The 26,790-nt window shown below is 41.4% G+C and overlaps 1 protein-coding gene across 2 annotated transcripts in view; it reads left to right on the top strand.

Moving 5' to 3' along the window:
* gpc6a (glypican 6a) overlaps positions 1 to 26,790 on the top strand; it is a 368,654-nt gene that overhangs the window by 214,937 nt on the left and 126,927 nt on the right. For both annotated transcript variants that reach the window (XM_061887707.1, XM_061887708.1), the window contains exon 3: positions 814 to 1,205. In XM_061887707.1, coding sequence (XP_061743691.1) covers positions 814 to 1,205 — 392 coding nt within the window. The remainder of the gene's footprint in view (positions 1 to 813; positions 1,206 to 26,790) is intronic.

Raw genomic sequence — 26,790 nt, 5'->3', positions numbered from 1 at the left:
CCCTTTCCCAACTACTTTGGCACATGTTGCAGCCATAAAGTTTTAAGTTAATTATTATTTGCAAAAAAAATAAAACAATTATGAGTTTGAACATCAAATATGTTGTCTTTGTAGCATATTCAACTGAATATGGCTTGAAAAGGATTTGCAAATCCTTGTATTCTGTTTATATTTACATCTTTCTGTGTGGAGTTTGCATGTTCTCCCCGTGAATGCGTGGGTTCCCTCCGGGTACTCCGGCTTCCTCCCACTTCCAAAGACATGCACCTGGGGATAGGTTGATTGGCAACACTAAATTGGCCCTAGTGTGTGAATGTGAGTGTGAATGTTGTCTGTCTATCTGTGTTGGCCCTGCGATGAGGTGGCGACTTGTCCAGGGTGTACACCGCCTTCCGCCCGATTGTAGCTGAGATAGGCGCCAGCGCCCCCCGCGACCCCGAAAGGGAATACGCGGTAGAAAATGGATGGATGGACAATTTCCCAACTCATATGGAAACAGGGTTTGTAACTCAGTGGTAAAAAGGCCCCTTTTTGCAATGTGTTGCTGCCATTAAATTCTAAATAAATGATTATTTGGCATTTTCAGTTTGAAGATTAAATATATTGTCTTTGCAGTCTATTCAATTTAAAATAAGTAAAAAAAAGATTTGCAAATCATTTTATTCTGTTTTTATTTACGAATAACACAACTTGCCTACTTCACAGGTTTTGGGGTTTTGAACTTGGATCACTCGAGACTCGTAAAAGTAACGGCGTTAATAAGTAACCCCGTTTTTCCTGACACTGTTCCTCTGTCACGTCAATCCCTCACAGAATTTTTCTTGGAGCTGCTGGACAATTCGGAGCGGTCCCTGAGCAGCATGTTCACAAGGACCTTTGGGAAGCTCTACATGAAGAACTCGGAGGTGTTCCAGGACCTGTTCACGGAGTTGAAGCGCTACTACACGGGGGGCAACGTCAACCTGGAGGAGATGCTCAACGACTTCTGGTCCCGGCTGCTGGAGCGCATGTTCCAGCTGTTGAACTCCCAGTACCACTTCACGGACGATTACCTGGAATGCGTCAGCAAATACTCGGATCAACTCAAGCCCTTTGGAGACGTGCCCAGGAAACTGAAGGCTCAGGTCACCAGGGCCTTGATTGCCGCACGGACATTTGTCCAGGGCCTCATGGTCGGTCGGGAAGTCGCCAACAGGGTCGCCAGGGTGAGTTTTTCTCCTCTTTCTATTTTGACCGTCTTTGCTTATGATTCCGATATGTCGAAAAGGGGTACTTTTACTATTATTCATTGTAGAGGTCACCTCTAGTGGGTTCCTCAGTGTGCCTGGGGAGCCTGGAATTCTGGGTATAACACCCAATGGTGCAAAGTATTTTGCTTTTCAAAACAGTGTCTCTCAACAGCACCTCTGACTACAACTAATCGTTTCATCACAGCTGCTCCTAATAAAGGCGACAGGCGATTAGCCGACAAGGCCCACCTGGGCCATCTACGCACCTGTCGCTGTCTTTGAGGCCGGTTCTGACACACCCCGTTCCGCGGCAGGCTGTCAGGTTCAAACACTGATGACATCTATTAAACAGACAAGGGCGTTATAGCTCGGTTGGTAGAGTGGCCGTGCCAGCAACTTGAGGGTTGCAGGTTCGATACCCGCTTCCGCCATCCTAGTCACTGCCGTTGTGTCCTTGGCAAGGCACTTTACCCACCTGCTCCCGGTGCCACCCACACTGGTTTAAATGTAACTTAGATATTGGGTTTCACTATGTAAAGCGCTTTGAGTCACTAGAGAAAAGCGCTATATAAATATAATTCACAATTCACTTCACAAGGAGCAAGGAAGCATGCAGAGACAGAGTTCAATTTCCTCATGAGGAGAACTCATGGAACTGCACGCTTAGTCACAGTCTCGCCCTACGCTCTAAGGTTCAGCTCCCGCATCCCTCTATTTATTCAGGAGTTCCATAGTCAACGTCACTGAGGCCGCCTCTAAAAGGAGTGGTCACATATTATGCAAAGCAGGTCTAGTACGCAGAATACATGACGGAATGTGCTTGGGCCTTGTGATTTCGTCTTGTCTCTGCTTGGTCTGCGTGTTGTCGTCTTATCTGCGTTGAGTTCCTTGTTGTCCTTGGCTGTTAGCGGGCTAAAACAAAGATAGCATCTGTGGCTGAGGACACCCCTCAGACAAAACGTTTTTGTCCTTGCACAGATAGAATAGAATAACTATAGCAATAGACTTTAAGCATACTAAAGTTGTGTGATAAAATATATATACATGATTATTCTGAGACAGGCCAGCAGGCCACGCCCCCATTCACAATGATAAACCAAAGTAAAATTCCAGATGGTTAGTAATATAGTTTTAAATCAAAAATGACTTGAAACCATGACTGATATCTACTTAACCTGCTCTTTTCTCGGACAAGCAAGCTCCCGCGCTAATCGCTAGCTATCTTTTACGCTAATTCCATCATCTTTTTCTATGACGAGCATTATTGGCTGCACTTCATCTTTGCTTTGGCGTCATACCGTTCCTTTAATTCAGCAGAAAGCACAAAACAAAGAGCAAAGCTTTGCCACAGAAAAAGGAAGATTAAAGAGTATTTCCCGAGAGATTCATGACATAACTGTTTTATCAGCGCTACTTTGTTTTTTTCGTTTTTATTCCTGTTGAGGTGAATATGACTCACGTTGTCCCTTTCAGTACTTGAGGGGATTAGTGTTCAGTGCAATCGTCTTGTCATTTTGTGGAAACAGTTGTTTCCATTAAAAGTGAAGCGATGAATAAACAACTCTGGGTAGTCCGCTTTAATTTTTCTAACAAAATAGGTGGGCGGCAGTTGTTAAACACGGAGAAACTAGAGAATGTCAGGTCGGTAGGTCTTCATTGTCATTGCACAAGTACAACAAAACTTTGTTTTCAGCACAAACCCGTTGAAGATTAGACAAACAAACAGTGTTGCAGAACAGGAAGGCCACTAGGCGCCCCGTAAAAGATGAGAAAAAGGTCAATGCTGGGGTCTGGAGTGGGAAAAAGAACCCTCCATAGCAAAGCACTTATGTATAATACAACGTACATCTGGAGATATCTCGCAACAGAGGGGAGGGAGTGTGGGGGCTATGTAGGCAGGCTGCAGCTCTTCAGGCGCTGACCATCCGTCCATCACGCCTACAGGATTTGCGTCAAAGGCCTTGGATTGGTTGCTGGGGTTTGTGTGCGTGTCTCTGCTCCGCGGCCTTGATGTTTTGCGGCCGATAGTCGGTCCACAGTCAACAACAACAGGTGTGTCCGTGAGAGACAACTTGTAAATACTCAGTTTGTATTTACACAATAAGTTCAAAACTAAATATTGTTACACTTAAAAGGTGCGAAGGCAAAGCTTTACGGTGGAACCTCGATTTACAAATTTTATTTGTTCTCAACGAGTCAAAACAACAACAACAACAACAAGCTACTGTCCTTTCTATCTGTCCACACACACGGGAGTCCCTTTGGTGCACTCACAAACGATCACAAACCACAAACATCCTTAACTTTAACAGCCATGCCACATGATAATAAACATTTAAAAAAGAAAAATCACACTTACAGTAACATCTGTTTGTATTTACACAGTAAGTTCAAAACGAAATAATATTGTTATCCTAAAAAGATAACAACAACAACAAGCTACTGTCCGTTCTAACTTTCCACACACACAGGAGTCCCTTTGGTGCCCTCACAAACGATCACAAACAACAAACATCCTTAACTTTAACAACCACGCCACTACGATAAAAAACATTTAAAAAAGAAAAATCACACTTACAGTAACATCGGCAATAATCAGTTTGTATTTACACAATAAGTTCAAAACAAAATAATATTGTTACCTTTAAAAGGTGCGAAGGGAAAGCTTTACGGTGGAACCTCGATTTACAAATTTTATTTGTTCTCAACGAGTCAAAACAACAACAACATCAACAAGCTACTGTCCTTTCTATCTGTCCACACACACGGGAGTCCCTTTGGTGCCCTCACAAATGATCACAAACCACAAAAATCCTTAACTTTTACAGCCATATCGCTACAATAATAAAAGTTTAAAAAAGAAAAATCACACTTACATTAACATCGGCAATAATCAGTTTGTATTTACACAATAAGTTCAAAACTAAATAATATTGTTATCCTAAAACGATAACAACAAGCTACTGTCCGTTCTAACTTTCCAAACACCCAGGAGTCCCTTTGGTGCCCTCACAAACCATCACAAACAAAAAACATACTTAACTTTAACAGCCATATCGCTACAATAAAAAACATTTAAAAAAGAAAAATCACACTTACATTAACATCAGCAATAATCAGTTCGTATTTACACAATAAGTTCAAAACTAAATAATATTGTTACCCTTAAAAGGTGCGAAGGCAAAGCTTTACACTGGAACCTCGATTTACAAACTTTATTTGTTCTCAACGAGTCAAAACAACAACAACAAGCTACTGTCCTTTCTATCTGTCCACTCACACGGGAGTCCCTTTGGTGCCCTCACAAACGATCACAAACCACAAAAATCCTTAACTTTTACAGCCATATCGCTACGATGATAAACATTTAAAAAAGAAAAATCACACTTACATTAACATCGGCAATACTCTGTTCATATTTACACAATAAGTTCAAAACAAAATAATATTGTTATCCTAAAAAGATAACAACAACAAGCTACTGTCCGTTCTAACTTTCCAAACACACGGGAGTCCCTTTGGTGCCCTCACAAACCATCACAAACCACAAACATCCTTAACTTTAACAGCTATATCGCTACGATAATAAACATTTAAAAAAGAAAAATCACACTTACAGTAACATTGGCAATACTCTGTTCGTATTCACACAACAAGTTCAAAACTAAATAATATTGTTACCCATAAAAGTTGCGAAGGGAAAGCTTTACGGTGGAACTTCAATTTACAAACTTAGTTTGTTGTCAGTGAGTCAAAACAACAACAACATCAACAAGCTACTGTCCTTTCTATCTGTCCACAGACACGGGAGTCCCTTTGGTGCCCGCACAAACAATCACAAACCACAAAAATCCTTAACTTTTACAGCCATATCGCTACGATAATAAACGTTTAAAAAAGAAAAATCACACTTACATTAACATCGGCAATAATCAGTTCGTATTTACACGATAAGTTCAAAACAAAATAATATTGTTATCCTAAAAAGATAACAACAACAACAAGCTACTGTCCGTTCTAACTTTCCACACACACGGGAGTCCGTTTGGTGCCCTCACAAACCATCACAAACCACAAACATCCTTAATTTTAACAGCCATATCGCTACGATAATAAACATTTTAAAAAAAAAAAAATCACACTTACCTTAACATCGGCAATAATCAGTTTGTACTTACACAATAAGTTCAAAATAAAATATTATTGTTACCTTTAAAAGGTGCGAAGGCAAAGCTTTAGGGTGCAACCTCGATTTACAAACTTTATTTGTTCTCAACGAGTCAAAACAACAACAACATCAACAAGCTACTGTCCTTTCTATCTGTCCACACACACGAGAGTCCATTTGGTACCCTCACAAACGATCAGAAACCACAAAAATCCTTAACTTTTACAGCCATATCGCTACGATAATAAACGTTTAAAAAAGAAAAATCACATTTACATTAACATCGGCAATAATCAGTTCGTATTTACACAATAAGTTCAAAACAAAATAATATTGTTATCCTAAAAAGATAACAACAACAAGCTACTGTTCGTTCTAACTTTCCACACACACGGGAGTCCGTTTGGTGCCCTCACAAATCATCAGAAACCACAAACATCCTTAACTTTAACAGCCATATCGCTACGATAATAAACATTTAAGAAAGAAAAATCACTCTTACAGTAACATCGTGAAATATTTCTTCAGACTTATTATGATCCGCTGCCCAGATCATATTATGTTTTGATTTGAGTCTTTCCGTATTATATTCTGTTAGTGTTTGATTTCTTTAGTTCCTGGTTGTACTTCCTTGTTTATTTTGTCACCATAGTTACGCATTAGTTTCACCTGCCGCTTGTTCCAGACACACACCTGTTTTCTGATTGCTGTCTTTATTTAAGCCTGCCTTTTCCGTCCATTCAGGCTGGCTTCGTAATTTGTCTTCGCACAACTAGTAACAATGTTCTCTGTCTTGCTCGCAACCTGCTAGCTTCCTCGCTAGGCTATTTTGTATTTGCTAGCTTCCATGCTAAGCCCTTTTGGTTTTATCTAGCTCCCATGCTAGTTCTGTTCGTTTTGTCAAAATCTGTTTTATTTATTAATAAATCATTTGTTCTTACCTTCATGCTGTGTCCAAGGCCCGACTGGATCTTTGGGAGAACGAACCCGCATCAACGTGCGACCAACTCGTTAAACGTATTATGAAATTAATAAAAAATATTCTGGCAAATCTAGAAAATCTGTAGAATCAAATTTAAATCTTATTTCAAAGTCTTTTGAATTTCTTTTAAAAATGTTGTTCTGGAAAATCTACAATAAATTATATATATATATATATATATATATATATATATATATATATATATATATAAATATACATACATACATACAGTCCAGGGTCTCTTGTTGTATTTTAGGCTTCAAAATTTTAGGTGGGAAACAGTTCTGGACTACAAGCAGGCCAGGAAAGTACCCGGACTCTTTTACTATGAAGCCACACGTGGTTTGGCATTGTCTTGCTGAAATAAGCAGGGGCGTCCATGATAACGTTGCTTGAATGGCATTATATGTTGCTCCAAAACTTATATGTACCATTCAGCATTAATGGTGCCTTCACAGATATATATATATATATATATATATATATATATATATATATATATATATATATATATATATATATATATATATATATATATATATATACACAAATATGTATATACAGATATATATATATATATATATATATATATATATATCTCTGTATATACATATTTGTGTATATATATATATATATATATATATATATATATCTCTGTATATACATATTTGTGTATATATATATATATATATATATATATATATATATACACAAACATGTATACACAGAGATATATATATATATATATATATATATATATATATATATACATATATATATATATATCTGTATATACATATTTGTGTATGTATATATATATATATATATATATATATCTCTGTATATACATATTTGTGTATATATATATATATATATATATATATATATATATATATTTATTTTATTTTTTATATAGCGCTTTTTCTCTAGTGACTCAAAGCGCTTTACATAGGGAAACCCAATATTCAAGTTACATAATGATTTTTCATTGTTAGAAATATAGCTTGGTCCAATTTGTTATATATTCTAACAAAGTGCAGATTGGATTTGAACCTATTTAAAACAAGTCATCAAAAATATATATTTATTGTGAGAAATCATTAAGATGATCAGTGTTTCCACAAATATAAATATAATTAATTAATAATAATAATAACAGGTAAATTGAGCAAATTGGCTATTTCTGGCAATTTATTTAAGTGTGTATCAAACTGGTAGCCCTTTGCATTAATCAGTACCCAAGAAGTAGTTCTTGCTTTCAAAAAGGTTGGTGACTCCTGGTCTATCACAAAAAATAAGAGTTGTAGAAATGATTGGAAACTGAAGACAGCCATGACTTTATGTTCTTTACAAGTATGATATTTCTCTGATCATGTCGTATTTTGGTTTCCAAGTTGAATTGGTTCTATGACATCCATTTTCTACCGCTTGGAGCCTATCTGAGCTGCATTCGGGTAAATATTCTTCTCTATAAAAATAGCATTGTGACAACCGAGCCTATAGTGCGTGCTTGTCACAATGACTCAGTGTCTTTGATGGATTATTTCTATTTGAGTTGGAAAATGAGACGGATACACATTTCAAGTCGACATCTTCGGCTTCAATTCAAAGCAGGAATGAGGACTGGAAGACGATGACGAGCAATTCTAATCAGGGTAAAAAGCGTGACCACGAACCGCGTTCCCACCTGCATCTCCCCGAGACTTAAAACACAGGAGTCTGGCAAGATCGAATCCCGACATTTCCTGCACCTTCATCAATTATGAAGCGCAGCCAGGAAAGTCTGGCATTGTTGAGGGCTGCCAGGCTGGTGAACGTCCTAAAGCGGAGGTAAAAAAAAAGTGTCTCAGCCCGACAAATCACCTTGACCCGGAGAAGTGTCTTCACTGCTCACAGCTTCCAGTGCACGGTGACTTTCAAACTTCTCAAAAACAGCTGGGTAGAGAACATTTCAAGTTTGGAATCAGGGCTGAATTTACCCTATTTTTCTGGCCATAGGGCGCACCGGATTATAAGGAGCACTGACGATGAATGGTCTACTTTTGAGCTTTTTTCATTCATAAGGTGCACAAGATTATAGAGCGCATTAAAGAATTCTTATTATTAGTACAAACCCTGTTTCCATATGAGTTGGGAAATTGTGTTAGATGTAAATATAAACAGAATACAATGATTTGCAAATCCTTTTCAAGCCATATTCAGTTGAATATGCTACAAAGACAACATATTTCATGTTCAAACTGATACGTAACGTTCAAACTGGAAAACATTATTTTTTTCCAATTTTATCTAAAAACGTGTTCCAAAAGAGCTGGGATACGTGGCAAAAAAGACCGAAAAAGTTAAGGAGTATTCATCAATCACTTTTTTTACAAACCCTTTTTCCTTATGAGTTGGGAAATTGTGTTAGATGTAAATATAAACAGAATACAATGGTTTGCAAATCCTTTTCAAGCCATATTCAGTTGAATATGCTACAAAGACAACATATTTGATGTTCAAACTCATAAACTTTAGTTTTTTTTGCAAATAATAATTAACTTAGAATTTAATGGCTGCAACATGTGCCAAAGTAATTAGGAAAGGGCATGTTCACCACTGTGTTACATCACCTTTTCTTTTAAAAACACTCAATAAATATTTGGGAACTGAGGAAACTAATTCTTGTTTTATGTAGAGCTTAAGTCCTTCAACAGTCCGGGGTCTCCGCTGTCGTATTTTAGGCTTCACAATTTTCAGTGGGAGACAGGTCTGAACTACAGGCAGGCCAAGAAAGTACCCGGACTCTTTTACTATGAAGCCACACGTGGTGTGGCATTGTCTTGCTGAAATAAGCAGGGGCGTCCATGATAACGTTGCTTGAATGGCATTATATGTTGCTCCAAAACTTATACGTATCATTCATCATTAATGGTGCCTTCACAGATGTGTAAGTTACCCATGCCTTGGGCACTAATACACCCCCATACGATCACAAATGCCGCCTTTTGAACTTTGCGCCTATAACAATCCGGATGGTTCTTTTGTGTCCTCGGGGACAGAGGACACAAATGTCCATAGTTTCCAAAAACAATTTGAAATGTGGACTCGTCAGACCACAGAACACCTTTCCACTTTGCATCAGTCCATCTTAGTTGAGCTCGGGCCCAGAGAAGCTGGCAGCGTTTCTGGATGTTGTTGATAAACGGCTTTTGCTTTGCATATTAGAGCTTTAACTTGCACTTACAGATGTAGCGAAAAAACTTTATTTAGTGACAGTGGTTTTCGGAAGTCTTCCTGAGAACATGTGGTGATATCTTTCAGAGATTGATGTCTTTGATATAGCGCCGTCTGAGGGATGGAAGGTCACGGTCATTCAATGTTGGTTTCCGGCCATGCCGCTTACGTGGAGTGATTTCTCCAGATTCTCTGAACCTTTTGATGATATTATGGAGCGTAGATGTTGAAATCCCTAAATTTCTTGCAATGTCACTTTGAGAAAGGTTGTTCTTAAACTGTTTGACTATTTGCTCACACAGTTGTGGACAAAGGGGTGTACCTCGCCCCATCCTTTCTTGTGAAAGACTGAGCATTTTTTGGGAAGCTGTTTTTATAGCCAATCATGGCACCCACCTGTTCCCAATTAGCCTGCACACCTGTGGGATGTTCCAAATAAGTGTTTGATGAGCATTCCTCAACTTTATCAGTATTTATTGCCACCTTTCCCAACTTCTTTGTCACGTGTTGCTGGCATCAAATTCTAAAGGTAATGATTATTTGCAAAAAAAGCAATGTTTATCAGTCTGAACATCCGGTGGCGGTATAGCTCGGTTGGTAGAGTGGCCATGTCAGCAACTTGAGGGTTGCAGGTTCGATTCCCGCTTCAATCAGCCTAGTCACTGTCGTTGTGTCCTTGGGCAAGACACTTTACCCACCTGCTCCCAGTGCCACCCACACTGGTTTAAATGTAACTTAGATATTGGTTTTCACAATGTAAAGCGCTTTGAGTCACTAGAGAAAAGCGCTATATAAATATAATTCACATTCACATGTTGTCTTTGTAGCATATTCAACTGAATATGGGTTGAAAAGGATTTGCAAATCATTGTATTCTGTTTATATTTACATCTAACACAATTTCCCAAATCATATGGAAACGGGGTTTGTTTTATTCCTTGTGGTCTACATAACATGTGATGGTGGTTCTTTGGTCAAAAGGTTGCATAGATGATCTTTTACACATCATCTTCAAGACACTTTCTGACAGTCGCCTCCGGATCCGCCGTTTTGTGGGCGGTCTTATCTACGTGGCTCACCTTCCGCAGCGTCTTCTCCACGTCACCTTTGTTGTAGTGGTGTAGCGTGCAAGGACAGGAGTGGACGAAGTGTCAAAAGATGGAGCTAACTGTTCCGGAAACATCCGGAAACAACACAATCCGTGTAAAAACGTCTGACCGGAACTGTCTAATAACTAAAGTCACGTGGGTGAATAATGTAAACTCACTACACCGGTATGTTTTAGCGCTTTCATGGTGAGTTTACTGACGGATATAAGTAAGAACTTTACATTAATTTATATTAGAAATGGTAACAGCGGATGATGAATGTCACATAAAAAGAAGATAGAGAAAAAGAAGAACCTTATCGACTATGACGTCGACCTGGACTACAAAGGCGGAAGTGCGCACAATTTTTCAGGATTTCTACAGGTGCCCGCCTCTGTGGTCAACAAAGAAATATTGCATATCCCACTTTTCCTGGAATTGTCTTTGCTCAACCCTAACTTTTCTCTTCACTGCGGGCTTTGAAAAAGACTCGTTTGGGGTTGAGGAATATATTTGTATTTAGCCGACGCACCGAGAATAACGTTATTTCCGCAATGTGTGTCGTTCCGCTTTTCCTCCCTACAGCAACACGGCGGTCGGCGGACAATAGTACCGGGATAGCGAGCATAAAAAAGTGAGGGCTCCCGGAGTGTTATCCGGCTTCATATAGAAATATATGTAGTGTTCATCCTGTGAGGCACTGCAAATTAACAATAAAAAAACAAAAAAAACAACGGTTTGAATTGGCCCAGGTTATCGGGGACTGTTATTACTGACGGACAGGTGTCGCGGTGTGACTGCAGCCGGGCACGTAAGAAAACCCTGGTCTCCATGGCAACGTCTCTGTCGCTTTCACTCATTTGCCGCTTTTCCACTAATGCAGGGGTAGGCAACCCAGAACGTTGAAAGAGCCATTTTGTACCCAAATAACACAACACTGTCAGGCGCCATTCCTATAAAAGTTGCGGTCCGCACTAACATTAAACTTTCATATAAAGGTGGGGGCCGCAAAATAACATCTCGTGGGCCCCAATTGGCCCGCGGGCCGCGTGTCTGAGATCCTTGTTTTACACACACCATAACAATACTTCCTATGTTGAAGCACAGTACAATCCCTCAAGTGGAGCGACTCCGTAGCCTGCCAAAGTCGTACTAAAACATTTTGATAGATTTTTGAGCGCCGTGCGTAACGTTCTATATTTTCAACGGAACATGCGAAATGTTGGTGTTGTTTACTTGAGTCATATTGCCATCATAGTGTAGTCTATGTGACGATCATCATCATGATGATGCGGGCTTTGTTCTCCCGGGATGCAGACAGACTTTGGACACGGCGTGCAGGTAGGAAATTATTTATTTTGGAATTAAATCAAGCAGGAACCAACTAAAACGTGGGAGTTAGCAAACAAAAGCCTAGTGTGGAGGCTAGTATATAGAGAGCAGGAATCAAAACTGTCGTCCACTGTTGCATAAAGCAAATTAGGAAGCCACACCGACTGACTGGCTAAGGTAGGCTTAAATAGTGCTTCTGATTAGTCACTCGGGGAACAGGTGAGCGTCCAGAACTCCAATCAGAGACAGGTGGAAACAATAAGCACCCATGGTAACAAGGGTGCACAAAAACAGGAGCTGAGGGAGTCCAAAAACCAAACAGAACAGGATCCGGGCAGCGTATCATAACAGTCTACACCATGGGTGTCAAACTCTGGCCCGCGGGCCAAATCTGGCCCCCCGTGTAATTTAATTTGGCCCTTGAGGCAATATCAATATAGCATTAGAGCTGGCCCGCCGGTGTGATACAGCGTCGATGCCGCTGTAACACCGCATTCACCGCTAATACTCATACTTGCCAACCCTCCTAATTTTCCTGGTAGACTCCCGAAGTTCAGTGCCCCTCCTGAAAATCTCCCGGGGCAACCATTCTCCCGAATTACTACCGATTTCCACCTGGACAACTATATTGGGGGCGTGCCTTTAGCGTTCTCTACAACCTGTCGTCATGTCCGCTTTTCCTCCATACTAACAGCGTGGCACATATGTGTGGCTTTTACACACACACACACACACACACACACACACACACACACACACGCACACACACGCACACACACACACACACACACACACAAGTGAATGCAAGCATACTTGGTCAACAGCCATACAGGTCACACTGAGGGTGGCCGTATAAACAGCTTTAGCACTCTTACAAATATGCGCCACGCTGTGAACCCACACCAAACAAGAATGACAAACACATTTCAGGTGAACATCCGCTCCGTAACACAACAGAACAAATACCCAGAACCCTTTGCAGCACTAAGTCTTCCGGGAAACTTTATTCATGCATTTTCTCTTGCTACTTCAAGGTTTGAATGTTTGGTTCATTCATTATTGTTATTTTATTTTCAAATGTATTATTAGCCTGTGGAAACAAATTGATATTTACCTCAGAAGATTGCAAATACAAAAAAAGGCATTACATTTTTATTTAAATTTTATTTGATATGCTATTGATATTTTTTAAAATTATTATTATTATTATTTGAAATTGGATTTTGCATGTCACTAAAGTTATATAAGCCTTGCTTGTTCAATATTTATTGCAAAACTTGTTTGGGTCCCTATTAAAAGGTTCATTTGTTCAACCTTTGTTCCGTTTAAAATTTTGGCCCACTCTGTAGTGGAGTTGGACACCCCTGGTCTACACGTATCTCTTATGTTTGACTGCCATCTACTGTTCCCTCTTATCATTACATCATGTACCAAATAAAATAGCGTCGAGGTCGGTAAGCAAAACCATACATATATCTTGTCCATAGCGACCAGTGGCCTCTCATTTTGCATCCCCAAACAGTTTTTCATTCCATATGTCGTCCACTGATATCATTTGTCATACCACAGTCAGTGAAATTTCATTTCTTAAGCGGGATTTGCGGTGGCCGCAACAAGATCCCAGCCGGGCCGTGGGGAGCAGCCAGCGGTCCATGCAGCCGCGCCGGGACTCGGCAAGTCTAATCCTTGTGCAGTTGACTAATCCCAACTAAATGGCATGAATAGAAAACCCGCATCCTATTCACGTAAGCAACAATATGCAGGCTCCAATTCAAAAGCACCGTTCAAGCTTAGAAAGCTTGAAAAACTGTATTTTAGGAACAGTTTGCTAGGATTCCCGATACACGCACGTGTAAGTGGAATTGTTTAACGGTCAACATGGACGCAAATTCATAATGTCGGCCAACCTGCCAATTGCATTGTTTTCTTTAAGTGTCCACTATAGACAGCAGTGTTTGCCCCAGAATATTTGTTACTTAAGGGGGTGTCTGTCCAGGGGGGAGGGGGTGTCACGGAAGGGGCTGGGTTTGTGTAAGGAACTGTGCAATTTGTAATTTGGACTGTCGCCACCGCCATCATCGCAGCCTGGGGGGGGGGGGGGGGGGGGCAATAGACTACAGACTGTGGTGAAGTAGGCCGGCTTCGTCGCATGAAGAAGCCTAGAATTTTTGGTTGTGTTTTCCGCTCTGAATGCTGAATGGAAATATACGATATATACCGTATTTCCTAGAATTGCCGCCGGGGCGCTAATTGATTTAAAACCTCTTCTCACGCCGGGGTTTACCAAAGGCATGCGGTAAAGGCAAGCATGCGCTAATTATTTTAAAACCTCTTCTCACTTACCAAAGGCAGGCGGTAAATTTAGGCCTGCGCTTATAAATTTGAGTGTGACGTAAGGATACCATCAGGAAAAGCACATTTAATAAATAAAAACTTTATTATGGTCTTACCTTTACTTATAAATGAAGTCGGAAAAAGAAGTGGCATAAATCACGTCTTTGAGAGTCGGAGAAAGTTATCCATGAAAACAAACTAGGATGAGTTCAAGGACCGCCAAAATTAGTAAGACAAAATGGCGCTCGCCAATTACTCGAATCAGTGAAGCATGTTTAATGCAAAGACCGTATTTCCAAGAATTGTTGCCGGGGCGCTAATTAATTTAAAACCTCTTCTCACTCCGGCGCTTACCAAAGGCATGCGGTAAATTTAGGCCTGCGTTTATAAATCTGAGTGTGATGTAATCATGAAAAGCACATTTATTGAAAAAAACGTTATCATGGTCTTACCTTTACTTATAAATGAAGTCCATGCACAGCTCCTTCTGATCAAAAGCATCGATAACTTGTTTATAGAAGTCTTCCTTATCTTTCTTCAGTTTTAAAAGTCTCTCTGTCTTGATGGAGATCTTCCTTTATTACCTCCTGCTTTGATTGAAAGTCCAGTTTAGAAAACTGTTTTATTTTAGATATGTAATCCTCCATGTTAAAAGTGCAAGCGAGAGGAAAAAATAAAGGATGGCTGCTCACTCTTGCTGCTTGTTGTCACTTCTTCTGCAGCCGAGTAGTCGCAAGAAAGATCACTAGCGCCCTCTACCACCAGGAGGCGGGAGTCATTTTATGACTCATATTTGACACACGCAGCTACCGTATATTAATAAAACATAGCTGCTTACTGTTCTTTTTAGCATATTCAATAGCTTGGACCTTAAATCCTACTGAATAGCTCTTAATCTTCTTCCCTTTATGCGATTTTAAATGATTGAAATCAGCCTCCTCCATTTTGAAAATGATGACAGGTGAAGTGTCACTCGTGACGTGACGAGTTTGACCCTGTGGAAATTCTAGGCATATGCTAATTAATTTGCGAAACGAGTTTGACCTGGCGGAAATTCTAGACATGCGCTAATAAAAGTTATATTTTGCGAAACCAGTTTGACCCGGCGTTAATCCTGAGCCGGCGGTAATGCTAAGCATGCGCTAATTATTTTGCAAAACGGGTTTGACCCGGCAGTAATTCTAGGCAGGCGCATACTATATACCCGGCGGCAATTCAAGGAAATACGGTATCTTGATATTTTTTCCGTAAAGTAAAAACAAAACACAAGACGGTAACCTCAAGGACTGCGAGCGAGCTGAGCTGCTGCTTATATTTCTAGAACGTCAACGGGCTCATAGTGATGTTACAAGTAGTTGACTTGGAAGTGTTTATTATCATTTCAGGAGAGTCCGCTGCATTATAGTCACCTGGTAAAGACCTTTCTGCTAACCCGCACCGTCTCTCCTCTCTGCCTCTGCCGTGAGCACTGACTCCATGCGCTCTAAATACTCGCTGCTGATTGGCTGTTACTGCTCTGTGTCTAACCAATCAGGTTGTGTGGGTGGGACAATGCTGGGTGCTGCAGAGACATACTGACAGAGGCAGTACGAAGTGTAACAGCTTGTTAAGACTTTAGTTTAGCACCAAATGATAATATAAATATATTTAAAAAAGTCAAATACGAATAAAGTTACAAGAGAAGTATCCTACACTTCTCTTTTGTAAAGTAAGTCTGAACAGTCGATATGGGCATCTACATCAACTTTGTGATTTGCCTGAGAAGCTGGACTGGACAAAAAAATAAAAATAAAAGTTTATTTATTTATTATTATTTTTTTAAAGACATTCTTGTTAAAGGGGAACATTATCAGCAGACCTATGTAAGCGTCAATATATACCTTGATGGTGTAGAAAAAAGACCATCTATTTTTTTAACCGATTTCCGAACTCTAAATGGGTGAATTTTGGAGAATTAAACGCCTTTCTGTTTATCGCGCTGGAGGCGATGACGTCAGAATGTGACGTCGCCGAGGTAACACAGCCACCATTTTCATTTTCAACACATTACAAACACCGGGTCTCAGCTCTGTTATTTTCCGTTTTTTCGACTATTTTTTGGAACCCTGGAGACATCATGCCTGGTGGGTGTGTTGTCGGAGGGTGTAACAACACTAACAGGGAGGGATTCAAGTTGCACCACTGGCCCCAAGATGCCAAAGTGTCTGCCGCCAGACCCCCATTGAATGTACCAGAGTGTCTCCACATTTGACCGGCGATGCTAAGACAGACATGGCACAGAGATGTATGGATAACCTGCAGATGCATTTGCAACGATAGTCAACAAAATCACAAAGGTGAGTTTTGTTGATGTTGACTGCCAGCTAATCGATGCTAACATGCTACGCTAATCGATGCTAACATGCTATTTACCGGCTGTGCTAAAGCAGACATGGCACAGAGATGTATGGATAACCTGCAGATCCATTTGCAACTATATTACGTTTCCTTCCACCCACATTTAATGCGAAACAAACACTTACCAATCGACGGATTTAAGTTGCTCCAGTGTCACAAGATGCGAAAGTCCTGATTGTTTGGTCCGCACATTTTACCGGCGATGCTAACGCAGCTATTCGGCCATGCTATGGCTATGAATAGCGTCAATAGCTATTCGCTCAATAGCTTCAGTTTCTTCTTCAATATTTTCATACTCCAACCATCCGTTTCAGTAATCTGTTGAATCGCTTAAGTCGCTGAAATCCGAGTCTGAATCCGAGCTAATGTCGCTATATCTTGCTGTGGTATTCGCCATTGTTTGTTTACATTGGCAGCACTGTGTGACGTCACAGGGAAATGGCCAGTGGTTTCGAAGATAGCGAACATGAGGCACTTTAAAACTTTATTTAGGGATATTCCGAGACCGGTAAAATTTTGAAAAAAACTTCGAAAAATACAAAAAGCCACTGGGAACTGATTTTTATTGTTTTTAACCCTTTTGAAATTGTGATAATGTTCCCCTTTAAGGAGGCCGCATTAACAACAAAGCACTGCAGGAAACCCTGGACAGGTTTAACTGTGAAGTGGTCGCACAAGTCTATAAGACACAGGTGTACACAATGGAAGCTGAAATTTTCACACGAACACTTGTGTTCATTCACAAATTTAAAAAAGACAGTGTGTGGAACACAACATACAGTAGTCTACCACAGAAGTCCTCAGCTGAAACCGCTGAAGTGATCTTCTTACCGTCAATGGTGGTGGGTTTTGGGCTTCGGCGCTGCGTCTTGTGGATTTTGTTGTTTCTTCCATACGATGAAGGTGAGTGCATAACACGCTAAATGGCTCACTGAATGATTTTGTGAGTGCCTTTTATTTAATGTGAACAATTTTATTGATTCACATTGGTCTGATGTAACAAAACTAAATCTGTTTGCGGGTTGCGAGGCCCGTGAAAATTATAATATAGTTGTAGCATTGTACAAAGCCTGTGATGAGGTGGCGACTTGTCCAGGGTGTACCCCGCCTTCCGCCCGATTGTAGCTGAGATAGGCGCCAGCAACCCCAAAAGGGAATAAGCGGTAGAAAATGGATGGATGGATGGCATTGTACAAAGCACAGGGTTCAAAGCGTGGGAAAAAAATTCAAATCTTATAGCCCCGAAAAGTTGGCAGCTTGAATAGACTCAGGTGCCAATAACCTATAAAATAAACAGAATCTATGTTCTCACTACAGGGTGTGATCCCTAATTCTGATTTTTTGTTAAATGCGATGGTTGTTTATGTTATATTAAAATAAAAAACATGAAGGGTCTTGGTTCTGGCCCATTTGTGTCAATTTCAACGATATTGTTTTTTTTTTCCATTTCATTTTTATTTATCTCATTCATTGATGTGCAGTTAGAACGATAAATAATTATATCACAATTATACAATTTAAATTCACACAATTCCTGAGAAGGAGCAGGATGAAGAAAATCTTATAATTTCCTGCCCCCTTTGATATAAAACATTATCTTACTTCATGAATATCATTTAAGCCGACAAATATATCCAAATGTGATGAAACAATCAAAAACAAAAAACACAAGAAAAACACAAGTGCAAAACTTCATAAAGTATAAATCAAACCAAGAAAATAATAGTAATAATATAATATACACCTCACAGAATGATACAGAGCAAATACAAAACCAGGCAAAAAATAAGCAAAATAATAAACAAAATTTAAACATTTATGGCTGTCCATATGATCTTATTGTTGTATCTTTAGATATTTTTTTCAATTGGAATATATTTTTACAGTTTTTTATCTAAAGAGAATTCCACAATTTTCCCCCCACCACTGATGTACACATTTGTTTTAAAGTTGTCCTTGAATATTGTTGTTTGAAATGACCTTTTCTTCTATGGTCCTCATTCTCAGAAGTAATGACAAACATTTTTTGTAAATTTGCTGGTAATGTTTTACTTCTAGCCTTAAACATGACACACAATGTCTGTAGCTTTACTCGCTCCTGTAGTTTCAATAGTCCAGAGTTAATAAATAAAATGTTAGTGTGTTCTAAGTAATCTACTTTATGAATAATCCTTATAGCTCTTTTCTGTAATTGATACAATGCCTTTATGTTCCTCTTCTAAGTGTTCCCCTACACTTCCACACAGTAGCTGATATATGGCAATATAAGTGCACAATACAATATGCGCATTGCCCTATAATCTAACATATATTTTACCTTGTTTAATATAAAAATACTCTTAGACATCTTTTTCCGTACATGTGCAATATGATATTTCCATGTCAGACCATCATCCAGTATCACTCCTAAAAATCTAAGTTCAGAAACCCTTTCAATATCAATTCCATCCATCGACAGTTTGATGGTGTCCTCTCTTTTCCTCTTACCAAAAATCATAAACTTTGTTTTTTTTACATTTAATGATAATTTGTTGACATCAAACCATCTCTTAAGTTTAATCATTTCCTGTTCAATAAGTATTGATAACGCTTTTAAGTCGTGTCCCGAACTATAAAAGTTGGTGTCGTCCGCAAATAAAACAAATTTCAATAACTTTGATACCTCACATATATCGTTAATATATTGTGAAATCGGAGTCAATATTTTTTTAACAAGAATTTTGACTCTCGTAGTTCGTGGGACATTTTTGCATCAATGTCTGTTTTTAAGTGTTCGTGGGACTAAGACTTTCTCCCGTTTTCTACATTCGGACGTTGAAGTTAAAGTAGCAATGATTGTCACACACACACGAGGTGTGGCAAAATTATTCCCTGCATTCGACCCATCACCCTTGATCACCCCCTGGGAGGTGAGGGGAGCAGTGAGCAGCAGCAGTGGCCGCGCCCGGGAATCATTTGTGGTGATTTAACCCCCAATTCCAACTTTTGATGCTGAGTGCCAAGCAGGGAGGTAATGGCTCCCATTTTTATAGTCTTTGGTACGACTCGGCCGGGGTTTGAACTCACAACCTACCCATGTCAGGGCGGACACTAACCACTAGGCCACCGAGTTCACATACTAAAGCTTTGGATCTAAGATCTGGATTTGAAAAAAAAAAAGCATTATTCACACTGACATGAAAAAAGCATAAACATTTTACATAAGTGCGAACAAAATCTGAACATAGCCAGAGATGTTTTTTGATTAAACCCGGTTTTCTATTGCCAAGGTTTGTCCAATTCCCCCAAAGTATACCCCTTGTCCACCGCGCTGCCTGCTTTTATTTGAAAAAGGAGTTATTCTAATTGCAGAAGCAATGACAAGTCCAAAAATAAGGGAGGCGTGCATGAAAGGAAAAAATAAGCACCTGGTACAAAACAACAAAGACCAAAATATCAGGCTGGAAAATAACCAGTGGCGAAGGCGGAACCAGGAGCCTGACAGGATGACGTGGCGAACAACTACAAACTCCAACGGGAAGAATGTGCAAGCACGAGGATCAGGAGGGAATAATTCAGAGTTGACCTCTCGTTGTCGAAATAAAGTTACCCGAGATGTATTTTCCGGACTATAAGGCGCACCCAAAAAATTTTTTTTTTTTTTTTCTCAAAACTCTACAGTGCACCTTTTAACCCGGTGTGCCTAATGTACGAAATAATTCTGGTTGTGCTTACCGACCTCGAAGCTATTTTATTTGGTACATCAATCAATCAATCAATGTTTACTTATATAGCCCTAAATCACTAGTGTCTCAAAGGGCTGCACAAACCACAACACAAATCACTACGACATCCCCGGTATCACACCCAGTGGGACGTCGGTGACAATGATGACTATGAGAACCTTGGAGAGGAGGAAAGCAATGGATGTCGAGCGGGTCTAACATGATACTGTGAAAGCTAAATCCATAATGGATCCAACACAGCAGCGAGAGTCCAGTCCAAAGCGGATCCAACACAGCAGCGAGAGTCCTGTTCACAGCCGAGCCAGAGGGAAACCATCCCAAGCGGAGGCGGATCAGCAGCGCAGAGATGTCCCCAGCCGATACACAGGCAAGCAGTACATGGCCACCGGATCGGACCGGACCCCCTCCACAAGGGAGAGTGGGACATAGGAGAAAAAGAAAAGAAGCAGCAGATCAACTGGTCTAAAAAGGGACTCTAATTAAAGGCTAGAGTATACAAATGAGTTTTAAGGTGAGACTTAAATGCTTCTACTGAGGTGGCATCTCGAACTGTTACCGGGAGGGCATTCCAGAGTACTGGAGCCCGAAATGAAAAAGCCCGCAGACTTTTTTTGGGCTTTGGGAATCACTAATAAGCCGGAGTCCTTTGAACGCAGATTTCTTGCCGGTGTAATGATAAGTGTGACCAGTAGATGGCAGTCAAACATAAGAGATACTACAATATGATGGCAATATCACTCAAGTAAACAACACCAACATTTTATACGTTCCATTGAAAATATAGAACATTAGACGCGGCGCTCAAAAATCTATCAAAATGTTTTAGTACGACTTTGGTAAGCTATGAAGCCACACCGCTTGATGGATTGTACTGTGCTTCAACATAGGAGTATTATTATCCTGTGTGTGTATAAGGTAAGACATGTTATCTGGCGCTTTGTTTCGCAATATTAGGCAAAAGCAACTTTTCTTACCCTCTGCTACCTGCTGATCTGTATTTGGGATCTGCATAAGTCCTGAAAATGTGCGCGCCTCCGCCTTTGTAGTCCGTGAGACACCTTAGTTGATAAGCTTTTTTTCTTTTTTGATATATTTAAGTCTATAGAAGGGTGGAAGGTGGTGGCACAACAGCAGAAGTTCAACTCAATATAAATTTATTGAGTGATTGATGAATACATAGGGTGTGTATGCTACTATGTGTTTGAATGTGAGCTATGTGCTGGGGTTAACATATGAAGATACCTTAAGGGTGTTGTCAAGTGTGTTGAATGAGAGCGTCCAAATCCAGAGGAAAGAGGCAGGGAAGTCCGATGTCCAAAAGAGGTCGGGATGCAGGAGAGAGTGTCCGAAGTCCAAGCAGGGTGCCGATATCAGGAGGGCGACCCGGGTCCAGGGGGAAAAGGAAGTTGACACTGAGACACGAGACTGGGGAACAAAAGGGAGACGAAGATGAACAGACCAGGTCACAAAGAAACAAGCTACAAGAGATACTACTGGTGGGAACTCAGAGACGTGACGCTTACTGCCAACAGGGCTACGTTCCGACGTAGATTAGTCAGCGGCGAGGCTCTTTATCCTGTTCTCCGTAATCACTTCCAGGTGTGCTGATTGAAGATTGCCCCCGGCTTTGGCGGCGTGTGGGCGCGGTCTGCGCAGCGTGTATGGGGGGCGTGTCCAGAAGCGCTCACAGTGGAGCCGCTTTGAATAATATATGAGACCACTCCTTTCAGAGGCGACCTCAGCGATGTTGACTATGAAACTCTGAATAAAAAAAAGGGACGCAGAAGCTGAACCTTAGAACGTAGGGCGAGACTGTGACTAAGTGTTCAGCGCCCTGCGTTCTCCTCATGAGCTAAACTGAACTCTGTCTCTGCTTGGTTCCTTGCTTCTTGTCTGATTAATAGATGTCATCAGTGTTTGAACCTGGCAGACGGGGGCAGCGCAGAAAAGAGACGGCAGATCAACTGGTCTAAAAGGGGGGTCTGTTTATAGGCTGGTGTATACAAATTTGTTTTCAGATGGGACTTAAATGCTTCTACTGAGGTTGCATCTCTAACTGTTACCGGGAGGGCATTCCAGAGTCCTGGATCCAGAATAGAAAACGCTCTATACCCCATACTTTTTTTTTTTTTAGTAATTGCACCGGGCGACTTGTGCGATTACTATCATACCATAAAAGATTGTGAGATTATTAATGCACTCTGATGATTCTAACTAGCCACCGTAAAGGCTTTAACGTCACTTATAACTACAGTAGAGGTTTTTAAATGTGCTTTAAAAATGGCCAGCTGAATAAAAGAAAGCTTCTCACCATCTGTTCAAATTCCCGCGTTTCCTTTGGCACGGCACGATAAGCCGACAATGAGGAGCCGTACGTAATTACTCCGAACAGGAGCGATATCGCTCCACAAAGTGGGATCGCGGCGCTGACACCGAACACTCTCCTGGACGGCGTTTCCCCGGATTAAGAGCAGAACTCCCTGGATTACAGTTTATGATGACCATTAAGAGTTTTATCCTGGGGGCACTTCAAACGCAGACCGAGCCACATTAAGACCTGCTCAGGGAAGATTGTGGGGATTTTGGAACCTTTTTCCAACGGTTTAAAGTTTAGCCATTCGGAGCACTTAACAGTATCACTTAGTCCTGGCATGGGGAGCACGATGCATGTTTAGCCGTGATGATGGAGAGAAGGAAGGTGGGGGGTGGGGGGGGGGGGGGGGGTATTTCCTGCTGGGTTTGGATTTAAAGTACATTGGCAACGCTGATCTAATTAACACAAACTGGCAGATAATTCCTAACAGTGAGCTCAAAGCCACTTTATATAATCCAACATGTACTATAGCTTTGTTACGTTATTCTCTTTGCTAAAAGACTAGAAACACCAATTTACCGTATTTCCTTGAATTGCCGCCGGGTATATAGTATGCGCCTGCCTAGAATTACTGCCGGGTCAAACTCATTTCGCAAAATAATTAGCATATGCCTAGAATTTCCACAGGGTCAAACTCGTCACGTCACGAGTGACACTTCACCTGTCATCATTTTCAAAATGGAGGAGGCTGATTTCAATCATTTGAAATCTCATAAAGGGAAGAAGATTAAGAGCTATTTAGTAGGATTTAAGGTCCAAGCTATTGAATATGCTAAAAAGAACAGTAAGCAGCTATGTTTTATTAATATACCGTAGCTGCGTGTGTCAAATATGAGTCATTAAATGACTCCCGCCTCCTGGTGGTAGAGGGCGCTAGTGATCCTTCTTGCGACTACTCGGCTGCAGAAGAAGTGACAACAAGCAGCAATCGTTTATTTTTTCCTCTCGCTTGCACTTTTAACATGGAGGATTACATATCTAAAATAAAACAGTTTTCTAAACTGGACTTTCAATCGAAGCAGGAGGTAATAAAGGAAGATCTCCATCGAGACAGAGAGACTTTTAAAACTGAAGAAAGATAAGGAAGACTTCTATAAACAAGTTATCGATGCTTTTGATCAGAAGGAGCTGCGCATGGACTTCATTTATAAGTAAAGGTAAGACCATAATAAGGTTTTTTTTATTAAATGTGCTTTTCATGATGGTATCCTTACATCACACTCAAATTCATAAGCGCAGGCCTAAATTTACCGCATGCCTTTGGTAAGCACCGGAGTGAGAAGAGGTTTTAAATTAATTAGCGCCTTGGCTGCAATTCAAGGAAATACAGTAGTGTCAAAGCACTTTGAGTACTTTGAAGGTGGAAAAGCGCTACATAGGAATAACTCATTTACCATCGAACCCCTACTGACAATCGAAGTGGACGTATCGTTTATTAAAGACTGAAGCCGCTGCTTTCCATCCAAAAGTGGAACTGCGACGAGTTGAAAATTCCAAATCCAAAAATTTTCCAGCTTGCCTCTCACCTTCTCTCCCAGCGTCTGTCTGCTTCTCTCGAGCTGGCGCCGAGCGCTCACAGCTTGGCGGGGATGAGGGCCCGGCCCCATGTGCCGTGACGGCAGATGGCGACTGGCTCAAAAAGGTTTTGGCACGTCGGTGAGGAAATGCTCTGCAGCAAAAGATGTCCTTTTTAATTAAAAGATTCTGATGGGCAGGGAACTGTGGAATGTTGACGGAATGATGGACAACATGTGCTTGTGATCTTCCAGGATAGTTTGATAGGAGGGTGTGGACATGGACCATGGACCACCTGTTTGGATTTTAGTTTCTACTTGGGCTTGGAATTTTGGAGCACCAGACGATTCCCGATTCTCAATTCAAAAATCTAAACTTTTTTAATAACATTGGGTGCCAGTTCTATGCTTAACTGCATTCCTCCATGAAATAGATCAGCAGCACTGATAGTACTTAAAAGAAAACTGGTTTTGTTTAATAAAATTCCACCCAAACATTTAATAAAGTCAAATACGAATAATGCAAGAGAATTATCCAACACTAAAACTGTACAGCAGATTTGGGCAACTATAGCAACAACATGATATGCCTGACTAGCTGGACAGGACAAAGCCAAAAATTGAAAAAAACAGGTAGCTAATTGCTTTGTAGATGTCGTGATCACAATATGAGGGATGTAGGGTGCAGGTAAAAAGCTATCTAACGCTTAAACCAAAAATAAACAAAAGGCGAGTGCACCTCAGAAAAGGCATTGAAGCTTAAGGATGGCTGAGCAAAACGGAACTGAAACTGGACTGGCTGCAAAGTCAAGAAAAACAGAATGCTGGACGGCAGCAAAGACTTACAGCGTGGGGAGCAGACGGCGTCCACAAAGCACATCCGTACATGACAATCAACACCAAAATAGGAGCGCAAGACACGAACTAAAACACTAAACACAGGAAAACAGCAAAAAAGTGAAAATAGGTCCGGGTGTGATGTGACAGGTGGTGATAGTACACCTACTTTGAGACAAGAGCTATTGTGATGTATGGATTGTTATGGTTTGAATCAGGGGTAGGGAACCTATGGCTCTAGAGCCGGATGTGGCTCTTTTGATGACTGCATCTGGCTCTCCGATAAATCTTAGCTGACATTGCTTAACACGATAAGTAATGAATAATTCCGCTGGTAATCAGGATGTTAAAAATAACGTTCAAAATATGAAACATTCTCATGCATTTTAATCCATCCATCTGTTTTTTACCGCAACTGTTCAAGAAATAGGGCTTCACGGTGGCAGAGGGGTTAGTGCGTCTGCCTCACAATACGAAGGTCCTGCAGTCCTGGGTTCAAATCCAGGCTCGGGATCTTTCTGTGTGGAGTTTGCATGTTCTCCCCGTGAATGCGTGGGTTCCCTCTGGGTACTCCGGCTTCCTCCCACCTCCAAAGACATGCACCTGGGGATAGGCCCCTCCCACCTCCAAAGACATGCACCTGGGGATAGGCCCCTCCCACCTCCAAAGACATGCACCTGGGTATAGGCCCCTCCCACCTCCAAAGACATGCACCTGGGGATAGGCCCCTCCCACATCCAAAGACATGCACCTGGGGATAGGCCCCTCCCCCTTCCAAAGACATGCACCTGGGGATAGGCCCCTCCCACCTCCAAAGACATGCACCTGGGGATAGGCCCCTCCCACCTCCAAAGACATGCACCACCTAGGGATAGGCCCCTCCCACCTCCAAAGACATTCACCTGGGGATAGGCCCTTCCCACCTCCAAAGACATGCACCTGGGGATAGGCCCCTCCCACCTCCAAAGACATGCACCTGGGGATAGGCCCCTCCTAACCTCCAAAGACATGCACCTGGGGATAGGCCCCTCCCACCTCCAAAGACATGCACCTGGGGATAGGCCCCTCCCACCTCCAAAGACATGCACCTGGGGATAGGCCCCTCCCCCTTCCAAAGACATGCACCTGGGGATAGGCCCCTCTCACCTCCAAAGACATGCACCTGGGGATAGGCCCCTCCCACCTCCAAAGACAAGCACCTGGGGATAGGCCCCTCCCACCTCCAAAGACATGCACCTGGGGATAGGCCCCTCCCACCTCCAAAGACATGCACCTGGGGATAGGCCCCTCCCACCTCCAAAGACATGCACCTGGGGATAGGCCCCTCCCACCTCCAAAGACAGGCACCTGGGGATAGGCCGCTCCCACCTCCAAAGACATGCACCTGGGGATAGGCCCCTCCCACCTCCAAAGACATGCACCTGGGGATAGGTTGATTGTTAACACTAAAAATGGTCCCTAGTGTGTGAATGTTGTCTGTCTATCTCTGTTGGCCCTGCGGTGAGGTGGCGACTTGTCCGGGGTGTACCCCGCCTTCCGCCCGATTGTAGCTGAGATAGGCGCCAGCGCCCCCCGTGACCCCAAAAGGGAATAA

Source organism: Nerophis ophidion, linkage group LG25 (genome assembly GCF_033978795.1).
Source record: "Nerophis ophidion isolate RoL-2023_Sa linkage group LG25, RoL_Noph_v1.0, whole genome shotgun sequence".
Lineage (NCBI taxonomy): Eukaryota > Metazoa > Chordata > Actinopteri > Syngnathiformes > Syngnathidae > Nerophis > Nerophis ophidion.
The sequence above is the reverse complement of the archived record's forward strand: the minus strand, read 5'-3'. Positions and strand labels throughout refer to the sequence as shown.